The sequence below is a fragment of the Canis lupus genome, chromosome 23, assembly GCF_011100685.1.
Source record: "Canis lupus familiaris isolate Mischka breed German Shepherd chromosome 23, alternate assembly UU_Cfam_GSD_1.0, whole genome shotgun sequence".
NCBI lineage: Eukaryota > Metazoa > Chordata > Mammalia > Carnivora > Canidae > Canis > Canis lupus.
In genome coordinates this window covers 33,860,141-33,878,908 of record NC_049244.1, presented here as the reverse complement: position 1 = coordinate 33,878,908, position 18,768 = coordinate 33,860,141, and the positions used below count along the sequence as shown (strand labels likewise).

Below are 18,768 nucleotides of genomic sequence, written 5' to 3'. Positions count from 1 at the left end.
ATATTAAGTGTTCCATTAGTGTTTATCATGTGAGTGACTGACAAATGCATGCATAATGGATAGCCTGTTTTTTCCTCCTCTGCTTAAAATTCTTTGGGAAGAACCTGTTCATTGCCCTTTGTCTCCGCTGCTAAAAAAAAAAAAAAAAAATGGTCTTTCCGATCTCCTGTTACCAGTGAGAGAATACATAGAAAAGTACTTATAAAATTATACGAATGTAAAATATTTTAATTTCTCAATTATGTTATAATCAGCAACAATGAGATCATCCACAATAACCAAGTTCCCTTGGATCAAGGTATTAACTTTTCTAAATTCTGCTCAACTTCATAGTCAGTTCTCCGCAAACCTCTTAATCTTAGTCCCTTTGGCATCAAATCTTTCTAATTCATTGCTTACCTGACTGTAATTCTTTCTCTACTTAGTCATGAGTACACTAGGAAAACCCTAACAACAACAAAAAACTCTAAATTTAAATTTTAGTCCTGCTAGTTATTGGTTAATTTGATCCTGAGTTATTTAATCTTTTTTAAACTCCAGTTTCCAGGTTTGTGAAATGGTAGTGTGTAGTTAATTCCCTACCTTCCAACATGTTTTTTAAAAGTTTGTATGTAAAGCACTCAGCACAGTACACAGCACATAGCAGGCACTCCATTAATCAACGGTAATTATTATTCCTAGTGCTTCTGGCATTTAATTTTCAAAAACACTTAAAGTCTTTATTATTGCATTTAATAGCTGGACAAATGCCTAGGTCTGAGCACTGAGGATATGCACAACTCTGAGGCATTTTTATCATTAGCTTTGTTCAAATTAAAACCAAAAGTGTTAGCATAGCTTGCAATGTTCCCCTCACTCCTACCCACTGGTCTTACTTCTCTCTTCCTACAGTACTATTTCTTGACCAAAACAATATATTATCACCTCCTCCAAGTTTTTAAGAATCTGGTTAAGCATTGCGAATATTCCAGTCACAAGACAGTTGTCCTTTTCCTAAGGCAAATCTTTGTACACATTAACTGTTTTTATGTAACCTGGTTTCCAAATCCTTGATATGCTGGATGCCAATATTTAGAAGCATCCAAGTTTCTCAATACCACTGTTAAAGTATATCTACCCAAAATGGATAAACTGTATCATGTTTCATTTGGCCAGCACACAGATAAGGTAGCCAGCTATTTGCATCCTTTCACTTGAACTACAGATTTGAATCAATGCTATCATGAACTGCATTAAAATTCTGAGGCGCCCACAATATCATAGCAGCTCTTTTTAAAATATTTTAGAGTGGGGAGGGGCAAAGGGAGAAGGAGAAAGAATCTTAAGCAGACTCCACACCCAGTGTGGAGCTTTGATGCAGGGGCTCAATCCCATGAGCCTGAGATCATGACCTCACAGCAGCTCTTTAATAAGTCTCTTAACTCATGTAAGAATTTTACATAATTCTGCCAGGCCAGGTTCTCAGCAAGCTCTTCAATTCTTATAAAAACAATTCTCGTTATAAAAACTTAATGTAAAATTTTACATTGTCCCTATTCACATTGTTTATTTCTCATTTTTAGCTTTCAATGAACTCAATGTATTAGTTATTCTTCTGGCCTTAGGTCTTCTTTACTTTAAACATGCCATCTTCACTCCATCTAATTCACTGACTACATAAACGTTCAACAGAATTAGACCAAAGAAAGTATTACTGATTCTAGTTCTTTAAGGAAATATAGTTATGGTTTTATGTTTCTACTTCTTCAAAACCAGTTTCTCCCTCATGGATTTTCCCCTGATTTCTATCACATGTAAACTGATCAGTTGTTTTACCAGGACCATAAGATTTTTAGAGTTAGAAGGGACTTTCCAGATCATCTAGTCTTACCCAAATCTCCTTCACAAATAAAGAATAAGAGATCAGGAAAGTTTAGGTATATACTCTTGATCACATAGTTAAATAAATGGTATATCTAGGAGCAAAACTAGGGAATTCTAAATGCAAATATACAATGTTTTTTCCATTACAAGTCTTTATTTAAATTTTGATTTTTATGTTATTTCATCTATACAAAATAAGTTATTATTTTTGATTTTTCTGTTTTACCTAAAATACTGTACCCTCTTTGTTTATTTTAGCCACCACATAAGGAGCACATATAGTGTACCTTTACTTCAAAGCAAAATAAATACAAACTTGGGCTTCCTGCAGGTAATGAAAAAAGGAGTATTTTGGTTACAAATCTCATACCCTGACCCTCAGGTCTACAAATATATTGAAGATTACCAACTTTGCAAGACAATAGAAAGAATAATTTTATTATTCTATCGATGGTATATAATGAATCATCATATCAATGATATATTCTTTTTACACCATTTCTGGTTGATTTACAGTCAACATCACTTATGACCAAAATGAGATATGAAATTCATTTATTTAGTATTTTAATACTAAATAACAACCCTCATCTACCTCCTCACCATATAAGTTCTATGAAAGTACTAGTTTTTCACCCTATGATTTTTATCTGGCTTGCAGTAGGCTCTCAAGAAAAATATGTTGATAAACAAATGAATAAATAAATTTCCAAAAGGAAAACTACCCCAAAAAGTGGATCTAAAAATGCATTAACTTTCCTAAAAGTAAACACAAGAGATATATTCCAGAAGAATTTCACTTGGTCATCAAAATTAACTAAAGAAACAAATGAGTCTTAATATTACAATTATGACATTCTTTCTCAACAAATTACTTACTCCTTTACAATTCTGCTTGAAAATGAAATCTCTCAAAAAAAAAAAAAAAAAAAAAAGAAAATGAAATCTCTCAACAGGTTACTCTTTGTTTCCTTAAATTCCTTATGCATGAGACTTCTACAACAACTCCTCTGTTCATTTTTCTAGAAACACTAAACAAATGTTCAAAAAGATCAAATCAAGTTCACTATCATAAGATCATAAAAAGGCCAAGAGCAAATATACACATTGGGTTCTGGTAAATTAGTATCAGTATTACATTATGACCTGAACTCAAAACAATCCCAGTAATTCACTACTTCCTTTCACTGTTTTCATTTTCTTTGTATGTAGTTGCTCTCAAGACTCATTTCAAAATATCAAATCTCACATTTACCAAAAGAGCAATTTCTACCAATCCTACGTTGATTAAATCAAAACATTCTCTTTCCTGCTTTATTAAATGTTATTTCTACATTATTCCTCTAAAATCTAAGTAAAAACTACTAAAACAATATTATGTTAATTCAAAACTGAAGATGAAGGAACTTGTTCATCTAATCCTTTCTTTTCCTCATATTTTTAATGTTTATAATTTAATTCACTTCAAATGTCTATGCTAAGTTCAGAGTTACCAAATTAAAACTAACTGCGAACTCATTTATATCTTTTTCTTTATTATTTAAACACTGATACTAAAACATTTCAAAACTATATTACTTATCAGGTCAAAACTAGTATTACCTGAACTATCACCAATCATTTAGCTTATGTTTCATAAACAATATAAAGCACCAGCCTATTATATAAACACACCAGGTTCCATACAGTTTTCTTTAAATTCACAAAACCGAAAAATCTACTTTAAAAACTACAAGAAAACTATGGATTTAATAAACAGATGAACTTACTGAAAAAGTCTTTAAAGACGTTTAACCAATCCATTTTGAACAAAAATCCCGTATTCTCTTGTCAGTTAACACAGCTCAGAATAATTCTCAGTGAGCTTCCTGGTCTGTTCTGCAACACTGAAACTCCCCACACCCAATCCATGTGACTTGGCCTACACCCAGGCAATAGAAAGTTTTTCTGGGAGAATTTTTCTGAGGCTTCTCTCTTTCTAAAACATTTTCCCCCCTGAAATCTAACAGAATCTGTAAAACAAGTATATCATCATGGCCACGAATGTTACCTTATTATTCAGACGTATTTTGGAAAAAGCTTTAAAGTATACATTTTCAATGAATATATATTCATACATTCACTCTCTCCTTTGTTTCCCCTTTTCTATCTTTCAAACATTGTCTCCACCAGCACAATCACTGTGAAACAAATCCATTTAGCCACATGGGACATTTAAGTTACCAAAAGGAGTTCAGAAATTCTGAGAAAGAGGCAGCTTTCTGATACAAAAGCTAGAATTACATCATTATACAGAACTAACAATCATTAACTTAAAACAGAATGTTTTCAAGTATCCTGCAATACAAGCAGCAATAACTGTAATACAGTAGTAAAGTTAGCAGAGATACTCTATGACTTAGATATAAAATCTTGCCAAAACTGTCTCAATTATATCAGAAAATAGTATGAAAGGTTTCCCAGGAATATCAACAAATAATAAAAATTCTCTCTAGTTGGGCTTTTTAAAGTTTATATTCAGTAGTATCTAAAACTGGGATATATTTCCATTTTGCTCTATGATATTAGGTTTTTCACCATCTTCTGTTTAAACATTTGCCCAGGATACCAGTATCCTTTTAAAAAGGAATAAAAAGTCTATCTAGGTGTAACCCTAATCCTTTCTGTGCCTGCATTCCTATGAGGCATACTTTCTTGATAGAAGTTACCTTAATTTTCCCCAGTACCTCTGATGTACATGCTTTAAGTAAGTGTCCAATATTTACAAAATCACAAGTATTCCTGGTTCTAACTATGGTCTCTTCTGCTAGAGGAAAATCTGATTTGTCCTTCACTTAAAAACTAGTATTAAAAACTAATAATACTGGTCTTATTTGCAACACCTTAAAATCTTAATAAAAGGTATCCTCAGATATAGCAGTTAGATGTCATGATGAAAATTCAGATTAATAACTCCTTTAGAATATTAGAATTGTTATTTGCTCACAAAACAATATCCCAATATTTTATATTTACTTTGAGTTGTATTATATTTTAGTTTTGGCTATTTTACAGTGTCAAAAATAAAAGATTTGTCTTCTGTTGCTGATAACGGAGAGAGCACTCTAGATAACAAGGTCAAATAAAAAATAAAGCTAATATAAAGCAGTTAGTCAATAATATTTCATATTTGTCAATCATGCCATATTACTCATTGCCAAACTATCTTTGCAAGCAGAAATTTTACTTTCTCGTCTACATATATACAAAGAACCATTAAGTAAGAGCATGTTTGCCTGAATACCAAAAATGAAATTCTGTCCCTCCCATTCCTTCCTGTCAGCTAAGGAGAGTTTAATTAAAAGAAAAAAGAAAGAGGCCAGTCCTCATCTGTGCATATTTCCTTCCTATCAGCTCAGCCAAGCCCGGTGTGAAGCAAGTTCCATTATCTCTGGCCCTAATGGAGAGCTAGTAAAAACAAACTTTACAGTTAAAGGAAGAAAAAGGGATGGGGGAGGGGGGAGAAAAATAAGAAAGAAATCGGCTTTGTAGATGCTAATCTACAGTAATGATCGATCCACAATTTGAAACTCTTTTATCAAATACAAGAACAAAATGATGGTTTATTTTTAAAAGCAAAATTCAAAATGTAGGCTGTTAAATGTAAAATATAGCAATGTGTCATAAGTTGCCTTAATGCCTCCTTGGCAATTCTGAATCTCCCTCATTTATTTGCCTCAATGAGATGCAGAATTTGCGCCTCAACTCCTATAGGCATTCACACAGTTCAACAGGTCCTGGCTAAAGGATCAGACTCAGTCCTGCTCATCAGCACCACTATAGTTTGGCCCTTGAACAGCAGCTAGATTTATAGAAAATGCTCACTAACACTTACGCTCTTCTGACTTGAAAATGTGCTATGTGCCAAATGTACCTAGCCTAGCTGAAATTCTAGTCTTGGCCTTCTCTACTCAATTCTGCCCAATGCTGCCAAAATTCTATACAAAGAACCAAGCTCTAACATCCACTTTAAATAAAGTATTGTTGGTGTTTTAACACAAAAATAACTTACCTAAGGTATCCTTTAGGTTTTTTACAATAGATGCTTTCCGAGCACTGTTTTTCCTCTCCACATAGTTAGAAGGCACAAAACCTGTTTTATTCATGGAGTTTCGAACTCGCCACCAGGATTTAGAGTCATCTAGAAGCCATAATCTCTCATTCTTCTTGATGTCCAGCTCTTGTTCTTGTTGGGCCACATAATCAAATTTGGCTACTACTACCACTTCTTCTGCCATCTTTCAGCAGCTTCAGCACTGTAATAACATATACAATATTTTTACAAGGTTTAATAGTAGTCTACATACTTTTCAAAAAAGATACGTGTAAAAACCTAAGAGAACTAAAAGGTTGAAAGAAAAAATATGAAAAAACAAAAACAAAAAAACAGGCAATACTAAAACTAATCAAATACTAATTAAGACAAACATGGTGTAGCTATATTAATAACACACAAAAAGGACAAACCATTAAGGCAAACCATTATCAGTAATAAAGAATTTCACTACACAATAGAAGGCTTTATTAAATATACATAACAGCCAAACCTCTGTCTATTAACATAGTTCCAAAATGGACTGACAGAACCACAAAAAAAAAATTTTTTTGGACAAATCCATTGTCACAGTGGACAATTTTTAACATACTTATCTCAGTAATAAATCAAGGAGACAAAAAAATTATTAAAGCTCAATAAGAACTGACATCAAAACCATTAAGTCTGATCTAATAAACATATACAAATATTACTTCCAAAAGAATATAAATGAAACATATGTGAAAATTATCAAACATTAAGCAATAGAGAAAAAGTCTCAATAACTTTCATGTACTTGGTATCCTACAACCATATTCTGCCAATCATTACAAAAAGCTTTTTAAAAACTTCATGTATCAAAGAAGAAATTATAATAGAATTGTGAAAATATGTAGAGGAGTCAAATAATAAAAAGACTATATATAACCAAACTTGTGGGATACAGCAAAAGGAGTATAAGAGATTCTAGTTGTAAATAGTTACAGCAGAAAAATAAGAAAACCTTAAAGTAAGTTATAATGAACTGAGTGTGTCTTAAACAGGTAGAAAAGTAGAATATAAAGCAGAAAAAATGAAATAATACAAATAAGAGTAGAGTTTCATTAAACAGAAAGAAATGATACAGAAGAAAGGCTCAACAGAACAAAAAGGTAGTTCTTTATTATGACTAACAAAATGGACATAGTTCTGGCAACAAAGGAAAAAGCACACCCAAATATCAGGAATGAAAAGGGAGTCATGATTAGAATTCTGCACACATTCAAAATACCTGGCAATATTACAAACAACTTTATCAATAAATATGAGCTGAAATGTACAAATTCATAGAAAAATAAAAATTAAAAAAGTACTAACATTTAATCAGTCATTTAAGAAATCTTCCCATAATGAACATTAGGATATGGTTTTACAGGAAAGTTCTATTAAAATCCAAAAAACAAGTAATTCCAATTTATACAAACTTTCAGAACAAAGAAAGGAAAACTACAAATCTAACTCATTCCTGTATTTATTAGATGAGATCCCTGCTTTCTTCAGAAATTATTTTACATAAACAGTTACCTCTGGCTTACCAAGCAAATAAATTCAGCTTTTAGTTTTGGATATTGAATAGCATTCTCTTTTCTCAACAACAAAGCAAGGTGTTCAATATCCTCAAAGAAATGCATTTTAAGTTTTTTTTTTTTTTTTTTTTTAATGTTAAAAAGAGAGCACAAGCAAGAGGAGGGGCAGAGGGAGAATCAGATTCCCCACTGAGCAAGGAGCAAGGAGCCAGATTCAGGACTCGATCCCAGGACCCTGGGATCATGACCTGAGCTAAAGGCAAAAGATTAACTGACTGAGCTGAAGGCATCCCAAGAAATGCATTTTAATCTTGAATTCAACATCCAATAGCATTCAAGTGTAGATAACGTTTGCGTTTAAAACGCAGATGCCTTTGGGGGGGGTGGGGCACTACAAGGCCTCAAAACCTACTGCACATTCTTCTGAAAGAATGACTCTAATATGTACAGCAGTGAATAATTAATAATGCTAAAATAGGAGAATGATGTGGTATTCAAAAAACAATGAACAGAGAAACCAGAAAAATCAGTTTGTATCCTTGTAACCTTTCTGTTTAAAATTACTTGCAAATAAAAAGTTGTAACCAAGTCTAATTAATTACTAGCACATGATGCAAAAAATTTTCAACAATGAGTGATAGGCCTTCTGAGGCAATAGAAGGCAGAGAGGGTTTTTTTTTCAAGCATATTTGCAGACTGATTCTAATTCCTTCCCTGTGGGAACCTGCACAAATTAAATAAAATCTACAAATTAAATAAAATTTAATCCTGGGCCCCAATGGAATTAATTTTGAAACTTGACAAACTGACTTTAAAATTTATCTAGAAGAATAATCATGTAAAACCAACAAATGACATTCTATAGAAAATTAGAGTTGACATGACATTAGGTTGTGTACCTAGAACTTTCTAGTTTCCTAACAATATGCCAATTATCCTTCTAGTTACCACCTTACTATTATTGCACTAGCCATGTGATTACTGGGGATTGACTCTAGTTTCTAAACTGTATTTGAGTTAGTCAAAGCTGCTCCTTCCCATCAAAAGGATAGTAAGGGAATGCTACAAACAAATCTACACACATAAATTTGACAACTTAGAGGAAATGGACCAATTCTTCAAAAAATACAAATTACCGAAACACACTCAATATGAAATAATTTGAATAGCCCTAATCTATTCAGGAAATTAAATTCATAACTTAAAAACTCTACCCCCAAAAAATTTAAATTTAATTTAAATTTAATTAATTAAATTTATTGTTTAAAGAATTATTATTATTATTATTTTATTATTTAAATAATTTACACCAATTCTACATAATCCTTTCTAGAAAATAGTAGAGGGGAAATATTTCCCAATTTATCTTCAAAACTGATATTACCTGACGTCCCAACTAGACAATAGTATAAAAACAGGAAACTACCAAACAATATCCCTCATTAATATAGATGCAAAAATTTTTAACAAAATATTAGCAAATAGAATTCAGCAGTATATGATAAGAATTAATACTCCATGACCAAGTAGGATTTTTCTAGGGACGCAAAGTTGGTTCAACATTCAAAAATTTATCAGTATAATTCAGCACATTAACAAGCTAAGAAAAATCATACGAGTTTATTACTCAATGCAGAAAAAGCATCTGACAAAATTCAACACCCATGATAAAGTTGTCAGAAAAACAGAAATAAAAGGGAACTTCCTCAACCTGATAAATAGGACCTACAAAAACCCTATAGCTAACAACATACTTAATGGTGAAAGACAGATGCCTTCCTCCTACAATCCTGAACAAGGCAGATATCCGCTCTCACTATCCTTACTCAACAAAGCGCTACAAGTTTTAGCCAGTTCAGCAAGGCAAGAAAAGGATATAAACTGCACATAGATCAGAAAAGAAATAAAACTCTCCTTATCTGCAGATGACATGACTGATTACAGAAACAATTCTAAAAGCTACAAAACAAACAAACAAACAAAAAAATCCCAAAAAACAACCCAAAAACTCTCCCAGTACTAACCAACTAGTGAATTTAGCAAAGTCGCAGGACACAAGATCAACAGGCAAAATCAGTTGTATTTCTAGATGCTGTCTATGAACACATGACAGCAAATTAAAAATGCAATACCAGGGCAGCCCAGGTGGCTCAGCGGTTTAGCGCCGCCTTCGGCCCAGGGTATGATCCTGGGGACCTGGGATCAAGTCCCGAGTCCCATGTCGGGCTCCCTGCATGGAGCCTGCTTCTCTCTCTAACTCTCTCTCTCTGTCTCTCACGAATAAATAAAATCTTTAAAATAAAATGCAAGACCATTTATAATTACTAAAAAAAAAAAATGAAAGAGGTGCGAGGCTAACAAAACATGGAGACTGTATGTTGAAAACTACAAAATGCAGATGAAAGCAATTAAAGAAGATCTAAATAAAAGTGCTACTGAAATGTAAGACTCCAACACTGTAAGGATGCTATTTTTTCCCAAATTGATACACAGGTTTACATAATTCTTACCAAAGTCCTAGCAAAAGTTTTTGTATATATAGACAATATTATTCTATAATTTAGGTGGAAAGGTAAAATAACTAAACTAGCTAAAATGTTTTAAAGTCAAAATAAACGGGCGGAAAGCTCATTATATAGCTAGAGTAGGCAAGATGTATGGTATCAGCAAAGAAATAGACAAGTATATTAATAGAAAAGAAAGAGAACCCAAAAACAGACCCACACAAATAAGCCCAAGTGGTTTTGATCAAGGTACAAAAAGTAATTCAATGGGGGTGAGGGAAGCTTTCTCAAGAAATGTTGCTAAAGCAAAAGGACATCAAAAGCTCCTGCGCCAGCAAAAAAGTACAAGACCTAATCTCATACCTCATACAAACATATTCAACATGAATAACAACCTTAAATGTAAAACTATGAAACTTTAAGAAAAATATATAGGGGAAATTCTTCAGGATACAGCTAGGCAAAGAGTTCTTAGACTTGACACCAAAAGCAAGATCTAAAACTCTTGGAAAAGCTCAACAGTAGAAAAATAAATTCAGTTAGAAAATGAGCAAAAGACATGAAGAGATATTCACTGAAGAAGATATACAGATGGCAAGCACAAAAAAAGATGTTCATCATCATTAGCTATTAAGAAAATGCAAATCAAAACCATGGTGAAAAAAAAGTAAAAAATAAAATAATAAAACCATAGTGAAATGTCACTAAACACCTATTAGAATGGCTAAAATAAAAGAGTAACAATACCAAATGCTGATAAAGATTATTTTGAAACTGGATCACTCATGCGCTGCTGATGAGAATATGTTAAATGACACAGATGCTCTGAAAAAAAACAAAACAAAAAAAAACAGTTTGGTAGCTTCTCTACCATACCAAGCAACTGTACGCCTGGCATTTATTGCAGAGAAATGAAGACTTCTATTCACACAAAAACTTTTACATAAATGTTGATAGACACTTTATCTGTGATAACCAAAAATGGTAAACCACTCAGGTGTCCTTCAACAAGAGAATGGTTAAACATATTATGGTACATATACTCCATACCAAGGAATACCATTTAGCAATAAAAAGGGAAAAAATAATAAATAGATGCAATAACCTGAATGTATCTCCAAGGAATTATGCTGACAAAAAAAAAAAAAAAACAAAATAATCAAAAACAAAACACCAATCCCAAAGTTTATACACTGTGTAACTCCGTTTATATGACATTCTTGAGATGACAAAATGATTTTGGTTACCTGGGATTAAGGAAGGAGTAGGAGTTGGAGGGGAGTAGGTATGGTTATAAAAGGGCAACATCAATTCTTGTGGTGATGAAAATATTCTGTATCTTGACTGTATAAATATAATATTCTGGTTGTTGTACTGTACTATACTTTTCCCAAATGTCATCACTGGGAGAAACTAAGTAAAGGAGCTACTGAATCGTTCAGTAAATTGTAAGATTTCTTATGACTGCACGTGGATCTGTATCTCAAAATTAAAAATTTAAAATACATTGATTAAAGATAAAAAAGCAAAACAAAAAATAAAATATAGAAATAATATTTTCACATTCCTAATGTAAGGAAGTCTTTTAATACCATGATTTCAGTGTAAGAAACCATAAAATGAAAAATGTTTTAACTTTTATACAGCAAAGGACATTAGTACCTACTGCTGCTGTTAACAAATTATCACAAAGTTAGTGACTTAATACAAATTATCTAATAGCTCTGAAGGTTAGAGGTATGAAATGGATCTTGGGGGCTAAAATCAAAGTGTCAGCAGTTGTGCTCCTTCTGGTGGCTGTAGGGGAAAATCTACTTTGTCATTTCCATCTTCTAGATGCTGCCTGCATTCCTTGGCTCATGACTGCACCACTCTGACCTTCAGTGTGATCCTCACATCTGTTTCCCTTACTTGAACCCTCTTCTGCCTCCCTCTCATAAGGACCTTTATAATTTACAGTAGCCCACAACAATAATCTAAGATAATCTCCCCATTTCAAAATCCTTAACATATGCAAATTCTCTTTACGTAAGGTGACATTCACAGATTCTGGACATTAGGATTTGTACATCTTTAGGGGAGCCATTATCGTACCCACTGCCAACACCAAAAAACAAAGAGACTAAGTTTAAAAATTGGCAAAGGACAAAGAGCAATTATGTAAGAGAAGGGACAGTCCAAAAGTATTGTAAAAAACAGAAAACAAACAAAAAAAACCAAGTTGATTTAATGCTCCCCAGAATGTACAAGATATGCCTTCCACTACATTACTGGCATTATAATTAAAAATTGATATACAGCTTAAGTTTTTAATTATGTAAATTTTCAACACATACAAAGTAAGGAATAGTATAATGAACCCCATATGTATCACCTAACTTAAATTATCAGTATTCTGCCTTTGCAGTTCATCTATCCCCCCAATTATTGGTGATGGTGTTGGGATCCTAGGATTTCACCTACAAATCCTGATAGTTAAGAACACATAACCCACAAAAGTTAGCAATGAATCAAGTGCTCTTTTACCTTTTTTGTCATGGGCCCCCCACCTCATAGCAAAAAGAAGTCTGGTAAAACCTATAACCCCAAGTAAGAATAAGGTTTTAAATGCATAAAAATGCATGACATGGCAAATAAAGTATACAGAAATTCAGTTATCAACATATTTTTTAAAAAAAAACTTGTACTGTTAAAAATGTAAGTGCTTCTTCATTAAGGCTAAGAGCACCTGCAACAATTCTTTCCTTTTATCCAATACTAATGTTCAAGTTTTACTAAGTATATTTAAATAGTCTTTTATAGTTGGTTTGAGCCAGGATCTAAACTAAGTCTATACATTACTCTTTAGTTAATGTTTCCTATCTCCTTCGTCTATATAACAGTTCTCTTTCCCCACTATTTCCACATGATTTATCAAAGGACTCGGCTTCATTTGACCTGTAGTACTCCCTACATTGTGGATTTTTTTTTTTTTTTTTTTAAGGCAGTCTAGTTCCTTTTTTTTTTTTTTTTTTAAATTATTTATGATAGTCACAGAGAGAGAGAGGCAGAGACACAGACAGAGGGAGAAGCAGGCTCCATGCACCGGGAGCCCGATGTGGGATTCGATCCCGGGTCTCTAGGATCGCACCCTGGGCCAAAGGCAGGCGCCAAACCGCTGCGCCACCCAGGGATCCCTACATTGTGGATTTGATTGAGGTGCATGTTCATGGTGTTCCTTTATCTCCTCTATCTCCTGTAAATTGATAATTTTATCTAGAAACTTTATTGCCCCATCCCCCCAACCCAGGTTCTTTTGTTGTTGCTGATGCAAGAATAGTTCACAGATAATTCCTGAGAACTACTTATTGCCATAATACAGGAGGCACCCTATGTCTGGCTGATATTTAAAATGAATGATTACACTAATACACAGGCTCTACAAGAAAGGCAAAATAGATGCTTCTGTGTGGTTAGAACACCAACTAGATAAACGGCAGAGTTCATTTGTTTCCATTTTTTAGAGAACACTTTAGTTTTCCTTTTAAAAATTTAGTTATTTTTAAAGTTTATTTATTTATACAGGTTACCTCTATACCCAATGCTGACTTCACGACTCCAAGTTCAAGAGTTGCAGGTTTTCTGAATGAGCCAGCCAGGTACCCTTAGAATTTAATTTTAATTCATTATTATATAAAGCATTTAGATGGTTCTAAAAGTATAACAACCAAATAAGGTACATTCAGAGTTCTGCTTCCATATTCACCTTTTCTCTCTTGTGTCTCCTTTTCCCTATGGGATAACCATTTTTTATTGGTTTTGGTTTATCTTTCTATTGTTTGAATATATAAGAGAAAACATATGTAAATTGGAAATTCTAATTTTCATGTCCCCTCACAACATGTATACACACAAAGGGAGGGGCACACTATGGACTGTCTGAACCTTACTTTTTTCAGTTTAACAATATATCCTGAACACCATTCCAAAGCAGTATCAAAGTTCTTTTCTAAGTATTACACAGTACTTCATCAGTATAGAAGTATCTCAGTTTCCTCAACTAGATCTTACTGATGGACAAGGAGTTGTTTCCAGCCTTCTGATATTAAATAGTGCTGCAATGAAGTCTAATACACATGTCATTTGTTTTTCTGTTAGGGTACTTTTGGGTTAGTCATAGAAGTAAGAATGCTGAATTGAAGCTTAAGGTTTACATAATTTTGGGAGATAGTGTCAAATTCCCTATCCATAGGTTCTTTTTTTTTTTTTTTTTTTAAAAAGATTTTATTTATTTATGAGAGAGAGAGAGAGAGAGAGAGAGAGAGAGGCAGAGACACAGGCAGAGGGAGGAGCAGGCTCCATGCAGGGAGCCCAACGTGGGACTCAATCCCAGGTCTCCAGGATCACACCCTGGACTGAAGGCGGTGGTAAACCACTGAGCCACCGGGGCTGCCCCACCATAGGTTCTTTTTCCTTTTGTATTCTCCACAATCTATGGGAGTGATTATTTCCTCACAGTATCACCAACAAACTGTGGATTTTGGATTTTTTGCCAGATAGGTAAGAAATGGCATTTCAGGGACACCTGGGTGGCTCAGTGGTTGAATGTCTGCCTTCATCTCAGGGTGTGGTACCGGGGTCCCAGGATCAAGTCCCACATCGGGCTCCCTGTGGGAAGACTGCTTCTCTCTCTGCCTGTGTCTCTGCCTCTCTGTGTCTCTCACGAATGGATAAATAAAATCTTACAAAAAAAAAAAAAAGTGAGGGGCATTTCAAGCAGTTTTTATTTATATTTCTCCATTACAGTGAAATTAAGCAACTTTTCCCAAATTTAAAGGATTTACTTTTGTTTTTCTGTGTGGACTACTTGTTTACATCTTTTGCCCATTTTCTCAAGGTATAGCTTTTTTTTCTTTTCCAATTTTTAGAAACACTTTATATAGTAGGAATATTTGCCCTTTGTCTTTGATATAAATTGTTTCCAGTCATGGGTCTTTTTAACTTGGTTATTATATTTTAGGTATAAAAGTTTTTAAGAAGGGGCAATGGGGGTGGCTCAGTTGGTTGAGCATCATGACCCCAGGGTCCTGGGATGGAGCTCCACATGGGCTTCCTGCTCAGTGAGAAGTCTGACTCTTCCTCTTCTTCCACTCATGCCCCAGCCCCAAATAAACAAATAAATAAATAAATAAATAAATAAATAAACAAACAAACAAACATTTTTTAAAAATAAAATTTTTGAAGAATTTGACAACACTTGCCAAAATTTTAAGTGCATATTTCTTTGAGTCAGCAATCTACACACAAGAAAAAAGTAATGCAAGTATCCAAAGTCATAAGAATGTTTGCTATGGCATTGCTATTAACTGTGAAAAATAAGGAATAAAATGTACACCAAGAGTGGCAGGGTAAAATGGTCAATAAATATTAAGCAAAAATGCAAATTCCAAAACAATAGGATTATAATTCTATTTTTTTAAAAACTCCCATTATATATGTTTGTACATGTATTAAAAAGTTCTAGGAGGATATACATCAAATTATAAAAGCGATGGCCTAAGTGAATGGGAAGATTGGTAAAGCTTATTGGTTCATACTCCACAGATATGTATGCTTTGAATATTTTACAAATAATTACATATTACTCTATTATTTTTTAAAGATTTTATTTATTTATTCATGAGAGACACAGAGAGAGAGAGAGGCAAAAGCATAGGCAAAGGGAGAAGCAGGCTCCACACCGGGAGCCTGATGTGGGACTCAATCCCAGGACCCCAGGATCACGCCCTGAGCCAGAGGCAGACGTTTAACCACTGCTGAGCCACCCAGGCGTCCCTACTCTATTTTTTAAAAGTGTACCATAAAAAGAAAAAACTGAAAGCTACAGAACAATAGGAATTGGCAGCCAAAACACAAAGTAGGGGTGAGGAAACATGGAGAAAGTATGAAGAAAAAGAAACGAGAAATAAGGGTATAAAGTAAATCTGTTTTATTGTAGAATCACGACTAAAACCTAAACAATTAGAATATAAAGAAAAAACGCACAAGAAACAAAAACATACAAAAATAAAACAAAAAAACACTAATAAGTTAACTTTCCTTTGATGACCATTTCTTCAGTTAAGTAGCAGATAAAAGAGCTAATGTGATTTTAGAGTCCAGATAATAGGGAAAACTATCTTTAAACACAAGAAATAGTGATAGGACCTGCTTTCACTACAAGAGGGACAGCAACTGAGGCCAAATGAGAAAACAAAGTAATGTTTCCTATTTCGTGCTTACTCTGATCTCATGCCTACTCTGAAGCAAAACTAAGAGAAGATGGGTTGAAACATTTCCCTCTTGATCTCTTTTAGCCAAATTTAGTTCAAATTATATTACTGAATATGGTATGACTCCACTCTTCTTTGATCCAGCCAAGAGGCCTGGTTGTAAAGCTGGTCACTTAACATTCTATATTCTCCTACAAAAGCTTCAGCTCAGGGCAGCCCTGGTGGTTCAGCGGTTTGGTGCTACCTTCAGCCTAGGGCATGATCCTGGGGACCAGGGATCGAGTCCCACGTTGGATTCCCTGCATGGAGCCTGCTTCTCCCTCTGCCTGTGTCTCTGCCTCTCTCTCTCTCTCTCTCTCTCTCTCTCTCTCTGTGTCGTGAATAAATAAATAAAATCTTAAAAAAATAAAAAAGGTTCAGCTCCATGTTTCCAACTACATTCATGATATTTATACTTGGATCTTCTAGGCCCCTACTCTTACTTTCAGGAACTGGGTTCCTGTCCTTTGGTCTGTGTCCATATACATGGCACTTGAACCCAGGAGCCTTTACTAACCAGTGTCCAATTCCTGCCTGACATCAAGTATCGGCTTTCCTTGATAGAATCTCAACTGCCTATTTTGATCCCCACTGATTGCCTGCCTTGCTCTGATAATACAAATTATCATGGACCCTGGAACTGACATCAGTCACTGTTTATAGTACTCACATCCTGCTTGCCTTTTCTTCCTGGGTTAATTTCCTGATCTCATTTTGTTTTTCAACTTCACCTCCAATCTCATTCCCAAACTAGACCTATATATACACATTTGCTGATCATACTCCTGGACTTTCCTGATCTGGTTGTTACAAGAATAGGACTAAATTGACATTAAAGAACTCAATTACTTCAATGTCACTACAGACAATACAGAATTTACTATTCTAGAGATCTGCAATAAATGATCATTCTTTATTATTAGAAAGGGATCAGTAGACTAAATTGGAGAACACCTACTGGCTTACAATCAGAGGTTTTTATACCCTTTCACAAAGGTTGGGAGTTGTTAAAAATATGTAACTCTACACCAAGGAATGTTTATCGAATGTAGATAAGTCAGGTATTTAACCTAACATTTCCCTTACAATAATCCTTTGAAGTATAATCCTCACTTTACAAAACAGGATACAAAGAAGTTAAATGGCTTTTAACCTTTAGAAAATAAGTGGTGGAAACTGGAAGACAAATGCATGTTCTTTTGACCTCCTCAAGGTTCATACACTTTTTAAAAAATTTTAATTCCAGTAGATAGCGTTACATTAGTTTCAGGTATACAATATAGTGATTCAACAGTTCTATACATTACTCAGTGCTCATCATGATAACTGTACAAGTTGATGTACTTTTGATTCCCACGTTGCCCCCCCCCTTTAAATACTTGTAGCAAGAATTACCATCAAACTCCACTCATTGGGCCAGAGACTCCTGTGGTATTAAAGTCTTGTCTCTCATGTAGCACAATACCTACACTGAGTTCATCAGCCAGCCAGTACCCTCAACTCCAACCTCTAACAATGTGTAGTACCATGCTGCCTTGTAAAGACCAGAAAATGAGAGTATAAAGTTATAAATGCATGGAAACCAACTACCTACTAAATTAGCAATTCTTAAACTATTTAGTCTCAAAACCCCTTTACATACTTAAAATTAATGAAGACTCAAAATGGTTTTGTTTATGTTGATTGCATCGATCAAAATTTACCACATTGGGAATTAAAAGTGAGAAAATGTTATTTTTAAATTCAACTAAATATGGTACTTAATCCAATACAGAACATTTTTTTTTAAGATTTTATTTATTTATTCATGAGAGACTCCATGCAGGGAGTATGACATGCAACTAGATCCTGGGACTCCAGGATCATGCCCTGAGCCAAAGGCAGATGCTCAACCGCTGAGCCACCTAGGCATCTTAATACAGAACATTTTAATGAAAATTCTCGTTTCCTTGAGACGCAACGCCTGGATGGTTCAGTGGTTGAGCGTCTGCTTCGGGCTTGGGCCGTGATCCCGGAGTCCTGGGATAGAGTCCCATATCAAGCTCCTTGCATGGAGCCTGCTTCCCCGGTCTCTGCCTCTCTCTCTCTGCCTCTCTCTGTGTCTCTCATGTATAAATAAATAAAATATTTAAAAAAAATATTTCCCAAACAAAAATATCAGTGAAAAGAGTGGTGTTATTTTATATTTTTGCGAATCTTTTTAATGTCTGACTTAATAGACTCTTCTGTTTCTGCTTTTAATGTACCGCAACATACTGTTCTGGTTGAAAAGAAAACTTGGTGTTACACAGATATGTAGTTGGAAAAAGAAGAGTACTTTTAAGAGTCTTCACAGATATTTGTGGATATTCTTTATTGGTACTACACTAAAACTTGACAAGTGGTAGAGTTTCTTAAATACTCGTTTGTTATGTGGAATCTGAAACTACACTCAGTTATATTAAAATTCATCGGCCTAAATATTTTTAATT

The 18,768-nt window shown here is 34.1% G+C and overlaps 1 protein-coding gene and 1 pseudogene across 5 annotated transcripts in view; both read right to left on the bottom strand.

Annotated features, from left to right (window-relative positions):
* NCK1 (NCK adaptor protein 1) overlaps window positions 1-18,768 on the bottom strand; it is a 76,728-nt gene that overhangs the window by 17,685 nt on the left and 40,275 nt on the right. For 4 of the 5 annotated variants that reach the window (XM_038570970.1, XM_038570971.1, XM_038570972.1 and 1 more), the window contains one exon: window positions 5,915-6,158. In XM_038570970.1, coding sequence (XP_038426898.1) covers window positions 5,915-6,140 — 226 coding nt within the window. In that variant the 5' untranslated portion in view covers window positions 6,141-6,158. Of the gene's footprint in view, window positions 1-3,632; window positions 3,781-5,914; window positions 6,159-18,768 lie in introns of those variants that run through there. The other variant, XM_038570974.1, reaches the window with a different exon arrangement.
* On the bottom strand, window positions 17,675-17,821 carry LOC119865460 (annotated as a pseudogene).